Source organism: Salvia hispanica, chromosome 2, assembly GCF_029641045.1.
Source record: "Salvia hispanica isolate PSC_SH4W2 chromosome 2, Shi_PSC_v1, whole genome shotgun sequence".
Classification (NCBI taxonomy): Eukaryota; Viridiplantae; Streptophyta; class Magnoliopsida; order Lamiales; family Lamiaceae; genus Salvia; species Salvia hispanica.
Window position 1 is genome coordinate 30,977,564 of NC_142693.1, and position 13,181 is coordinate 30,990,744.

The window sequence follows — 13,181 nt, forward strand, 5'->3', positions numbered from 1 at the left end:
ATATATATATATATATATATATATAAAAATGCATTACGTATGACCGTGTTCTGCGTTTCTGTATTTAAACCTGGTCTTCATAGATCAAAACCCTATATATATATATATATATATAGGGATGTGATCATATCATAACTCATATTTATGGTGATAACCTAATAACCCTCATTTTATGGACGAAAAATATCATTTTATGGAACAGAATATCCATAAAAGTATCATTTTATGCATGCTGAAAAAATATCATTTTATTGTGTATAAATATCATTTTTAGTAAAAATGATACTTCTGACCCATAAAATGATAGGGTTATTAGGTTATCACGTAAATATGAGTTATGATATGATCGCACCTATATATATATATATATAGAGTCCCATTATCCACAAATCCACTCTTAAAGACCGAACCACCGAACCCTACCAAATTAGGGCTTTTAGATCTAGTTTTTTATGGATAAGATACAGAAATTTATAAATTATTTTCGCCTTCATCACGAGCCTATTTTAATTAATCCGAAGGTAAATAAGTCATACTAACATGTTACGAAGATTTAACTTCGTTCCAAAATATATTACTTCATTCTAGTAGATTTTTACTTCATTCTAGTAGGTTTTTACTTCATTACAGTAGGTTTTTACTTCATTCCAGTACGTAAATGTGGTTTCGCCGTCGCGTGCCGTTCTTTCTCTCTACAATATCTATCACCACCGCCATGTCGCTAATATGGTTTAATAAACACATGGAATAATGTAATAAATTATTGGAATGAAGTATGTGTAGAAGCATTTGAAGTCATACTGGAATGAAGTAAAAATCTTATCCAATGAAGTAATAACGTTTCTGAATGATGTAATAAACTCACTTGAATAAATTGCATTTTTAAATGTTAATCAAGCAAAAACCCACGTCAATGAATTTGAATGAAGCATATGTTGAATCATTTCAAAACCTACTGGAAGCAAGTAAAAACATGTTGTAGTTTCAAGGTATTACGTACAGAATGAAGTAATAAACCTATACAATGAAGTAAAATGGGCTTGTAATGAAGCCGAAAAAATTTTCACAGCAGCACATCTCATCAAAAAAACTAGATCTAATGGCCCAGATTTGGTCTCTAGTTCGGTTTTTAAAATTGGTTCGACATTGATCACAACTCTAAATATATATATATATATAGGATTGTGATCAATTGAGATTTTTAATGCTAATTGAGAAATGAGATGCAATATCAGCCACTCATTTTTATTAAATGAGTGGTCCAGATTTTTCCACATGGAAAATCTTTAGATTAATTAATTATGAAATGGCAGAATGGTAATATCATAGTAAATTTTATTCAATAAATATTTTTTTTTTTTTAGTTATAATTTTTTATTAATTTTTTATTAATTTATTTTAAATTTTTTAAATATTTTTAATTTTTTTTAATTTTTTTTAAATATTTTTAAATATTTTTATTTTTTTTAAAAAAAATTATTTTTATTTTTTTTTATTTTTTATTTTTATTTTTCAACTACATATACAATTCATGTCAACTACACACATATAATGTCAACTATATGTACAATCCATGTCAACCACACACACAATTCACGTCAACTACACACATATAATGTCAACTATTTGTACAATCCATGTCAACTACATATACAATTCATGTTAACTACACAATATAATGTCAACTACATGTACAATTCATGTCAAATACTCCCTCTGTCCCATTAGAAATGAAACGTTTTCCTTTTTGGTTTGTCCCATTAAAAATGAAACGTTTCCTAAAATGGAAACAATACTCTCTCTACTTTTTCTTCTCTCTTACTTTACTCTCTCTTCATTAACTCACAAAACTACACTGCATAAAATCTTGTGCCAAAAAGCAAATGTTGCATATTTAATGGGACGGAGGGAGTAGTATTTATTGAATAAAGTTGTTGGCATTTGATGTGTAGTTAACATGAATTTTATATGTAGTTGAAAAAAAAATTAAAAAAATTATAAAAAATTATAAAGATTATAAAAAATTATAAAAAAATTAAAAAAAATTAAAAAAAACTACAATTGTGCCCCTCTATTGACATAAACTACATGCTGTTGACATTTCACAAATATTATGGATGAGTGGCTGAGATTGCATCTTAATTCTCAATTAGGTTGATATATCTCAACCTAACAAGACCATATATATATATATATATATATATATATAGGGGCGCATTATGGTCAATAAGTGAAATTCTGTTAAAAATCAAAACAAATCTCAACCCTTGGATCCTGAGATTGGATGGATGTGATAAGTTACATTATTAGCTTAAAATGCTACATTATCATTATTAGACTAAAATGCTACATTATTGTACTAAAATAGTACATTATTAGCTAAGTTACATTATTTGACTAGTAATCTACATTACTAGATGACACGTGGCAATAATCTAACGGTTACATTACAAGATCCAATGACTGAGATTTGTTTTAATTTTTGACAGAATTTCACTTATTGATCTGAACACGTCCCTATATATATATATATAGAGAGAGAGAGAGAGAGAGAGTTGTGATCAATGTCGAACCATTTTTAAGGGCCGAACTAGAGACCAAATTAGGGCCTTCCATTTTCTTAATCTTGTGGCTAGGATTAATTTACAATTTATTTTTAATTTTATTCAATTAAAACTTGCTGAAGGGTATTTTAGGAAATTAATTTTTAACATGCAAAACCTATTCTCTTCATCTCAATTGCGTTTCGTCGTTCTCCTCATCTCAATCGCAATTCGTCGTTCTCCTTCAATTCTCCTTCAATTCTCGTTCAATTCACGATCTGCCGTCCACGATCTTCAATCAAGTTCTTCAATTCGTCGATCGCGTTCAATTCTTCAATCAAGTTCTTCTACAATCTTCCTCAATCTTCCTTCCACGATTCTTCAATTCAGGATCGCGTTCTACTTTGATTCACGATCTGCCTTTGATTCACCATCGCGTTTTGCTTCAATTTGGCAATATTCTGATTCTCATGGAGAATATCGACGGATTAGGATCTACATCAACAAATTCCGCGGTTGAAGACGGATTAGGATCTACTTCAACTGGATCTACATCGAACAATGTTGGATCGATTATGGATGATCTTACTAATCCAGGAGGATCTCTTTTTGATACGGATAATTTAGAGCCAGAATCAGATAATACCACAGTTGAAGGTTCATGACTTTTTCCAATTGAGTAATGTGTTATTTTGTGTTATTTTTGATGTTTTTCATGTTTGTAGTGTAATCATATTAATAATGAAGTAAATGGTCGAAAAAATGAGCTAAAAACTACGTTGCAACGTTGGAACGCTGATCCATGAGCTTAAAACTAATGAAGTAAAACAAATTTTTTTCATGTTTGTAGTGTATATGCGATTTGTACTCATGATGAACTATACTTTGGTTATCCTGAACTAATAACAAGTAAAACTGAACTTTTGTTCTTGTTGAATATTAAATGCTGATATTATTGTAGTGTATATTGGATTTGTACTCATAATGAAGTAAAATTAAGTTATCCTGAAGTAATAACCAGTAAAACTGAACTTCTGTTCTTATTGAATATTAAATGTTGATATTATTGTAGTATATATGCTGACTTGTTTGCACATTAAAATGAACTACATATTCTTTTTAATGAAGTAATAAATTGATAAGATGAAGTAATAAATTATGATAATGAAGTAATATCATTGATTTGTTTATACAGTTAGGTTTATTACCAAAATGAAGTAATAAAACATGAGAATGAAGTAATAAACTGATAAGATTCTGTAATATAAATGATATGTTTTCCTTTTAATTATAATCTAGTTAGTATGAAGTATTGAATTCATAAAATGAAGTAATAAGTTATGATAATGAAGTAATATAAATGATTTGTTTACACAGTAAGTTTTATTACTAAAATGAAGTAATAATTAATAATAATGAAGTAAATCACTGTTAAAATGAATTAATAAAATATTATCATGAAGTAACATCTTTAACTGATGTGTTGTTTGCATATTAAAGTATGCCATCAATTCGACTAAATTGTTGTTATAATGAAGTAAAGTTAAATTATCCTGAAGTAATAACCATTAAAACTAAACTTCTGTTCTTATTGAATATTAAATGTTGATATTATTGTAGTGTATATGTTGACTTGTTTGCACATTAAAATGAACTACATATTCTTTTTAATGAAGTAATAAACTGATAAGATGAAGTAATAAATTATGATAATGAAGTAATATCATTGATTTGTTTATACAATTAGGTTTTATTACTGAAATGAAGTAATAATTCATAATAATGAACTAAATCACTGTTAAAATGAAGTAATAATTCATAATAATGAAGTAAATCGCTGTAAAAATGAATTAATAAAATATTATAATGAAGTAACATCTTTAACTGATGTGTTGTTTGCACATTAAAGTATGCCATTAATTCGACTAAATTGTTGTTATAATGAAGTAATAAAACAGCTAAATGAACTAAACTGTTGTTATAATGAACTAAATTTGTAGGCATAAATTGTTTGTTTTAATTTTCCACTGGCAATAGTTTGCATGTTTTATATCAGTGTCATACCTACCTGGCTGTCCATCCCAACTGAAGCCCTATGTAGGACAGATTTTTCCTAAACTTGATGATGCTACTGAGTTCTATAATAATTATGCACGGCATGTTGGGTTTGACACTCGTAAACATGGATCAAAGAAGGAGGGGGATCTTGTCACATGGTTATATGTTGTGTGCAGTAGAGAAGTTGAGAAGAAAAATAAAATGCAAGGGCATGAGTCAAAACGTAGACGTTCTTCTAGGAAGTGTTTTTGCAAGTCTAAAATTGGATTAAGTTTTGTAAGGGAATTGGTTATGTTGTCAAACAGTTTGAAGAAAAACATAATCATGATATGGTTGAGGGACGCCATAGGCGATTCATGAGGCTGAATCGCAACATTGATCTAATGCATCAGAAATTTATATTAGATTGTGCAAGTGCAAACATAGGTCCTACGTTGACTTTTAAGTTGCTGAATGAGGTTCTTGGTGGGCTGGATTATGTTGGGTGTACGGTTGTAGAAGTTCGAAACTATAGGCGCGACTTGAGAGCATTTACTCGTGGGGCAGATGCACAGATGATACTTAATGAAATGAGCCGAAAGAAGGAGAATTGTCCGGCATTCACTTATGATTTTGAGGTGAACTCCAAAGATAGGCTCACTCGTCTTTTCTGGTGTGATCCCATTGCTAAGAAGAATTTCCATCTCTACGGTGATATAATATCGTATGACACAACCTATTCAACTAACAGTTATGAAGTATGTTGTTTATAGTAAAATGATTATTGATGTGATCAACTTGCATATGCATGAAACATTTACTTTAGGTACTAGTAACTGTCAATAATAAATTAATAGTCTACTGGAATGAAGTGAGTGCATAATTATTTAGAATTCTTAGTTGAATGTAGTAAAACTCCGACAAGATGAAGTATTTACTAAACAGAATGAACTAACTTATAATGATGTTTATAGTAAAATGATTATTGATGTGATCAACTTGCATATGCATGAAACATTGACTTTAGGTACTAGTAACTATCAATAATGAATTAATAGTCTACTGGAATGAAGTGAGTGCATAATTATTTAGAATTCTTAGTTGAATGTAGTAAAACTCCGACAAGATGAAGTATTTACTAAACATAATGAACTAACTTATAATTCATGTACTGCATAACATTTACTGAATCTTTTTGATGAATTGATTTAATGCAGGTACTGCATGATATTTGCACCGTTCACAGGAAAATACAACCATGGAAGACCTGTAACATTTGGTGCAGGCTTATTATCTAAGGAAAATGCCGATTCTTTCTCATGGTTGTTTGAACGTTTTGTCAAATGCATGGGTTCTGCACCAAAATTGATCATTACTGATCAGGATTTGGGAATGAAGGTTGATGTGGAAAGAGTCCTTGTTGATACAAGACATCGATGGTGCATGTGGCACATCATGTTTAAAGTTGTGGAAAAGTTACCAAAGAGTCAACTTGGCAATGAAGATTTGAAAAAGGAGTTAAATAGTTGTGTTTGGTCTGAGTTGATAGAGCCTGAAGAATTTGAAGAATCCTGGAATAATGTAATGGAAAAATATGGGCTTAAGGACAATGAGTGCTTTACCTCTATGTTTGACTCACGAAAATATTGGGTACGTATCCTCCTTTGGAAACATATTTTCTGTCTGCTGAAGTATATTAGCCAATAAATGAAGTATTTTTATTACTTGATGAACCACAGGTTCCTGCATATTTTAGGGATTTTCCAATGAGTTCACTGATAAAGACCACATCTATATCTGAATCTCAGAACATATTCTTCAAGAGGTACTCCAAGTCTCGATCTAATCTTGTTGAATTTCTTATGTATTACAACAATGCATTGGATGGTCAAAGGAGCAACAATAATAGGCTTGAATACTTGGATTTTAACACAATTCCAACTTTGAAAACAAATTCGGCTCTTGAGAAGCATGCATCAACAATTTACAGTGACAGTGGTTTCAAACTAATTCAGAGTGAGATTGAGGAAGCAGTCGATAATGTCACCATGGTGACAGTGTCAACCGTTGGTGAGAATGAGATTTATGTGTTGAATGATAAGTTCTCAAAGAATTGGACAGTTTCATACTCAATTTCTTGTGATTCATATGCATGTGGTTGTAAGATGTTTGAGAGGCTTGGGCTCGTTTGCAGTCACATATTTTGGATCTTGAGAAACAAAAAATTGAAGTTAGTCCCTGATGAGTTACATGGAGGACGCTGGTTGAAGTCTAAATTTGTCAAGCCTGTGCATTTTGGTTTTGATGATAATATTGAGTCATTTATTGTTGTGGATGAGACGAAGCAGGAATACAGGGATATGCATTTCACACCCCAACCCTTATGACGTATGCACTTACTATAAATAAATTCAAAATTTAAAATAAATAATCCACACGTCAAGTAAATAAAACACATATATTATATCATTTCAAAAATCAACATTTATCAAGTACATATTTCAAAACATTCTAATCCGTAGTGGGACCCTCTCACCACTCTATATACTATACATTTATCTACATGCAAAAAAATGATGAGGAAGAGAAGTTGCCAAAATGCGTCAGCTGCCGACCCTTATAATAACTGTAACTCACATCAACCCACGAATTATTGGTATCTTATTTCTGAAAAATATTAGTGGTTTATATGAGCCACAACTCAGTGTATATAAACCTTACCTTTAATTCCACATACATATATCAAATACATTCATTCACCAACATATATTACCGGAAGTAATAAATATCATAAACAATTTAATATTCATATGCATATGCCTTTCCATTCTTTTTATTCTTCTGTGACAGATCAAGCCTGGTATCTGCCCGGGATTTCCATTGTATACGACCCGAAGGTCCCTTTTCATTATTTGACCTTTCCACGAAGGCCCCTCTTTACTTTTTGACCTTTCCACGAAGGCCCCTCTTTGATTTGACCTTTCCACGAAGGTCCCTCTTTGATTTGACCTTTCCACGAAGGTCCCTCTTTGCATATATTCTTTGACCCGTAGGTCCATTATCATTGAATATGACCCGTAGGTCTTTTTCTATTGTATATCAGACCCAGGGCAAGATTGTCACATATCCTCTTTAATTCCATGGTTCAAAAAATTCCAATACCATGCATCAATCGTATCCATTGCACCAATTAAATACCCATATGTCATCAATAATAATTCTAATACATATTCATTGCACAAATCATATATCCACATTATTTACAACATCAATATCAAATAACACAACCATTTCAGGCTCACATCATATAATTCAAATATTCACTCCAATTTAACACATAGCAATCAATCACATAAAATATGTAAAATTAAAAGTATGATTTATACACGCCTTATTAAAATATGTAAAATTAAAAGTATGATTTATACGCGCCTTATTTTCGATTGTAATCTAGCATGAACCCTTATTCCCTTTCAACGATCAACAATCAACAATCCTCACAATTTTTCTTCTTCTTTTTTTTTCCTCGCGTCTCTTTTCCGCTATCTCCTATCTGTTACTTCCTAAGGCTATTATTTATTTTTGATAAGTTCATTAAACCGACTCTTATTTATATTAAATAATAGTATAGTTTTTGACGTTGACTTCATATGTTTATTCCACCGTTTAACTAATCTATTTGGATTATGTTTATATATCTACACGTGTTGCTCTAATATAAATCCTTATCCCTAATTTCATAGTCATGCACAAATATATATATATAGGTATTATATATATGTAGTTACGTGTATATTGTATCACATGCACACACTTAAATTAAGTTCTTAATTATTAAAGTAATATAATTATATATATAATACTTATTGTACAAATAATAATATAAAAATGTACTTATATATAAAAACAAATGTATAAACATATAAAATGATGCATGTTTCGGGTTAGGGATGTTACAATGCATGCTGATTTTTATGATATCGCACGGCTTATAGAGGGAGATGGTGATAAAATTCGTGCATTTAGACATATTATGGCTGAAGGGAAAAAAGAAGTACTTGGTGAGGGAAATGTATTGTCTATAAGTGAAAAGAGACAGATGATTGAGAATTTGTATGGCTCAGAAGTCCCTAGTGAAATAGAAGTTCATCCACCTGATGTTGTCAGCACCAAGGGTCCTGGTCGACGTCTTTCACAACTTGAGAAAGAAATAAGATAGTTGTCGAAGCCTGGAAGGAAATGTGGAAAATGTGGCGAGATTGGTCAGCATGATTCAAGGAATTGTGACAAGATACAGGAGTTGAAGAAGAAGAAAAAGAGGAAACAACAATGTTGATGCTTGTTGTTCTGTTCTCTAACAGTAGTTCTGTTTTGTTGTTTATTACTTCAGTAGAATATGTTTTTTTCTTCATTTTTTAAGTTCAGTACTTCAGACTCGTAGTTTCTTATTTCATTTATAATTTGAATTTGAATTAGTTTAAACTTTTTATGAAAACAGATCATTAGCTTATTAATTGATATGAGTTTATTATATCATTAAATAGAATATTTAGTTCATTTATATGTGCAAATAACACAGCAGTTAAATAGATACTTCATAATAAAAATCTGATACTTCATTATTATAGATTTCCACTTCATTATTATAATTTTTTACTTCATTCTACAAATTAACTACCCAATGAACTATATCTATTATCCAATGCGACATTTAAATCTAATATAGAACAAAATTAATAAGCGAAGTACTTTATTTTGAATTGCTCAAAACAGATCAATGTATATATCAAAACTTAATATGCTAAAATCTTCATTTTTTCTTTAAATATGCTGCAATCATTTTCTCAACATCTATTACATGGCTATTGCTTTCCTCTTTATAGTATGCTGCGGTAACTTGTTTGTTGTTGAAGCTTGTATGGCTGTTATTTGCTAACATCAATGCTGAGCAATACTTGGCCCTCAAGCTCTGGAGAACACCTGAACTTGATTTTTTTAAACCACAGTTCCAACAACCTTCGCGCTCACCCTTGTATGTTTCCATGTGGCGCATTAGAAATACTCCACAGTCTTCAACATTTTCAGAAGTTCTCCATGGCATTTTGAATCTCTGTATTTCAGCATTGGATATTGTCTTGCACTGTTTGTGAAGACCAATGTTGGTTAGGAAGTGACAAAAATATGATCTCAGCATGGATAATAAAATATATGTTATTTTTAGTTGTGTATCATATGTAAGTGTAATAAAATTAAATCATATGTGGAGAATACAAACCAGCGTCTCTGGAATGTCACTATAATTGGTTGTGAGATCATTGTCGTCACCATTTTCAGAGTTATGTAGTACAGCAATTCCATTTCTTTTGAAGCAAAAGCAAATACCATAATAATACTCATTCGCACATATGGGGAAAAAGACCTATGTAATGAAGTAAAAGATCACACGAATGAAGTAAAAAACTGGGAGAATGAAGTATTGTTAAATATCTGAAGAATATGAAACAACACAGCAGCTGAGTTTATTCCTAAAACCCTAAACCCATACAAAACAGTAAATAGATAGTTCATATTTAGAGTCTATTACTTCACTATTAAGTTCTATTACTTCATTTGGCAATTAACTACTTCATAGGTTTATACAGTATAGCTTTAACTTCATTTTTTCAAATTACTACTTCATAAAAAATTAAGATACTTCAGAATGATGCTTGTACCGTGTCCACATGTTCCCATTTGAAATTCGGTATTTCCTTCACCTCTCTGTCCAAGTTGCTGTAGAAGTTTGCAATGATTTTGCTGACATCCATGTTTTGAGGCTTTGTAACAATCGTATACAACTGTATATTAACATAGTTAGGATTTTCACAACAATTAATATTATTTAATTTAAATAATATTTACTTACACATGGATAAGTGGTGAAAAATAGTCGCCTTGATGAGTTCAGTGATCGGAATTCTTCCATATTGTTGAGGTAGGAAGCCCATGCATCTATAACGCTAACCACAATTAATTTCCTAGGTATCAAGGAACACATTTCCATCTTTGTAACTTTTACAACGTCATCGTCATAAACAAATTCAAGTCTGCATATTTTTTAATATATGTTAGAATTTCACATACTAGTAAAAATAATGCGATACACTATTAGAAAACAATTTAGAAATCATACTTTTACGTTTTATGTGTTGTAAGAATCCAGTAATATGATTCTTTTTCATCTTTACTGAGCTTGTTTATAATCTTAACTGGTTGTTCATTGAATGGAGATCTCAATGCATGAGACACAGTTTTCTCATTTCTAGTACGTACATACATCCGTTCCTTCAAAGTTTTGATCTATTGTTTGCAATAAATAAATCAATTATTATAGCTTCATCATATTAAGAACAAACTTCAAATTATCTATGACTTTGCACAAGCTTACCTTGTTAGCGTTGTAAACAATGAGCTCAGTTGACACTGGCTTACCAACCAAACAATTTTTCATGAAATCATCATCCATGTCTATATCCTTATAAGCATTCAACACTGACTGAATTTCCGCATCCACAATAATATTCTACATAATGAACTAAATTGTAAATAAAATGAAGTACAAAGTATGCACTGCTGTTTGAGTATGACATTCATAAATTAGATTTGTACCTTGGTTCCATCATCTTTATGAAATCTCACATCTATCCTAATCTAAAGTAACAGTTTGGTGAAAAGACAATTTTATCCTTTTTTGAGGGAAAATGTAAAGCTATTTTGTTACTCTTTTTGGTCATTTTAAGAAATGACCACCATTAAATAGAAAAGAGGCAGATATTATTGGACAAAAAATCTATACAATCAAGAGGGATAGACGAGAGAGAAAGGTGAGAAGAAAAAAATGAAGAGGAAGGAGAATGAGAGAAATGCCGGTGGCGCCAGTTAGGTGGTTGTGCAGAACCACCAAAATACTCTGGGGCACACTACAGCGAGGGCGGCGGGCAAGGTTCCTGCGGGCAGCGAAGCGGGGCAGATGAATTGGCGAGGCAAAGCGGTTGATCGGCGAGGCTGTGCAGAAGAAGTGTCTGCGATTCAGAATGGAGGTCGGCGGGGCAGTGGCGGCAAGGCGACGGCTGGCTATGAGAAACAATGAGAGAGAAGGGAGAGAATAAGAAAAAGAAGAGGAAGGAGAAAGAGGCACCGGCGCCGGCTAGGGGGTTGTCAAGTCCCTCTTCTTCCTCTCCGTCTCCCTATCAATGCGCCGCCAAGTCTAGCCACCGAATGCAGCGGCAACAAGGTGGGGCGTGAAACCGAGAGAGATGTGACACAATGGCGAGAAGAAGGAAAGGAGAGAGACGAAGGAAAAAAAGAAAAAGCAGCGGTCAGTGGTGGGCGGCGCCGGCTGGCCGAGGTGGGTGGGATAGGTGAAGCAAGCAGGCGTGAGGTAGGGCGGAAGACGCTGAGATGCAGGGCGGTGAAGCGGTGGTAATAGCAGCTCCGATTGGGAAGAGATAGAGAGAGGGAAATGTCGGCGGCCCCTCCTGTATGTTTGAGAAGTAGGTTTGATCAATTATTAATTTATGGAGATATAATGTCTGGGCTTTGTTTTGGGCTGTTTAATGTATAGTGATATTATAATTTTACATTTGTCGATATTAAATTTATTAGCTATCGATTTGTAATCATAGGAGGAGTTGAATATTCATGACATAAGATTGTAATTGATTCCCAATTAATTTTAGAAATTAATTATAGCAACGTCTATATCCCCTATTATATTTAATTACATAAGTTATACTATCACTAATTGTATAAAAATAATTTATATATAATTTTAAAATAAAAATATTTTGAAATATTAAATTCTTAATATACACTAACCATTTAAATTATGCTTCCTTCGTGAGAAGATAGTTGAATTGTATTCCTTTGTAATGAAAAATTAATTTGTTAAAAAATTATTATAATAAATACTTATATGCGATTATGCTTTTACCAATCTTTTTTATATATCCATATAATTTATTATTTCACAAATGTTGTTGTGGTTACTTTAATATTTTAATTACAATAAAATTTAAAATAGATTCATGTAAACAAACTAAATTAATCAACAATTTTTATTCCTTTCGAATTGTGCCAAAGCAGTTGAGTACTACTATAATTTCAACCTTAAAGGTGTATTTTTATTTTATTGATTTGTAAATCAACTTGTGGTATAATTAAATTGTTGTAATGGATATTTGTAGATATAATTATTTGTACGATAAAATTATTAATCTTATTTGTAGTACATTTCTTTTTTTACGAAGTGTATATATAATGATAATTACAAGGTTAGGTAATCATATTTTGGAGGGTCAAATATTGGGTGACCATAAAATTAGCCATAAAGTGTTGATTCCTCGAATGTCTTTAATACCATCTGATTCAAAGTTGCTAACTTGCTATTTAGATTCCAACGACGAAAATTTCCTTTAGCTATGTCGTATGCAATGACCATTAACAAAAATTAAGGTCAGTTTCTCTCTCATGTTGGACTCATTTTCCACTAAAACATTTTTCTTTCTATCTCTCTTCTTTACCAAATTTGCATTAAAGTTTATGTCATTTCAAAAAAATTTA

At 31.4% G+C, this 13,181-nt stretch overlaps 1 protein-coding gene across 1 annotated transcript; it reads left to right on the forward strand.

The window, feature by feature from the left end:
- Nucleotides 1-3,013: 3,013 nt before the first annotated feature.
- On the forward strand, nucleotides 3,014-6,967 carry LOC148932160 (protein FAR1-RELATED SEQUENCE 5-like). The gene is made up of 4 exons (XM_089065015.1): nucleotides 3,014-3,200; nucleotides 5,007-5,304; nucleotides 5,798-6,230; nucleotides 6,320-6,967. The coding sequence occupies exons 1-4, from the start codon at nucleotides 3,014-3,016 to the stop codon at nucleotides 6,965-6,967; spliced, it is 1,566 nt and encodes a 521-aa protein (XP_088921141.1).
- Nucleotides 6,968-13,181: the final 6,214 nt, after the last annotated feature.

Excerpts from the sequence above, each read along its gene's own strand:
- LOC148932160 (XM_089065015.1), top strand. The coding sequence starts at position 3,014 with ATGGAGAATATCGACGGATTAGGATCTACATCAACAAATTCCGCGGTT. Across the intron at positions 5,305-5,797 it reads CTCTACGGTGATATAATATC|GTACTGCATGATATTTGCAC; the intron begins GTATGACACAAC and ends GATTTAATGCAG. Across the intron at positions 6,231-6,319 it reads TTGACTCACGAAAATATTGG|GTTCCTGCATATTTTAGGGA; the intron begins GTACGTATCCTC and ends GATGAACCACAG.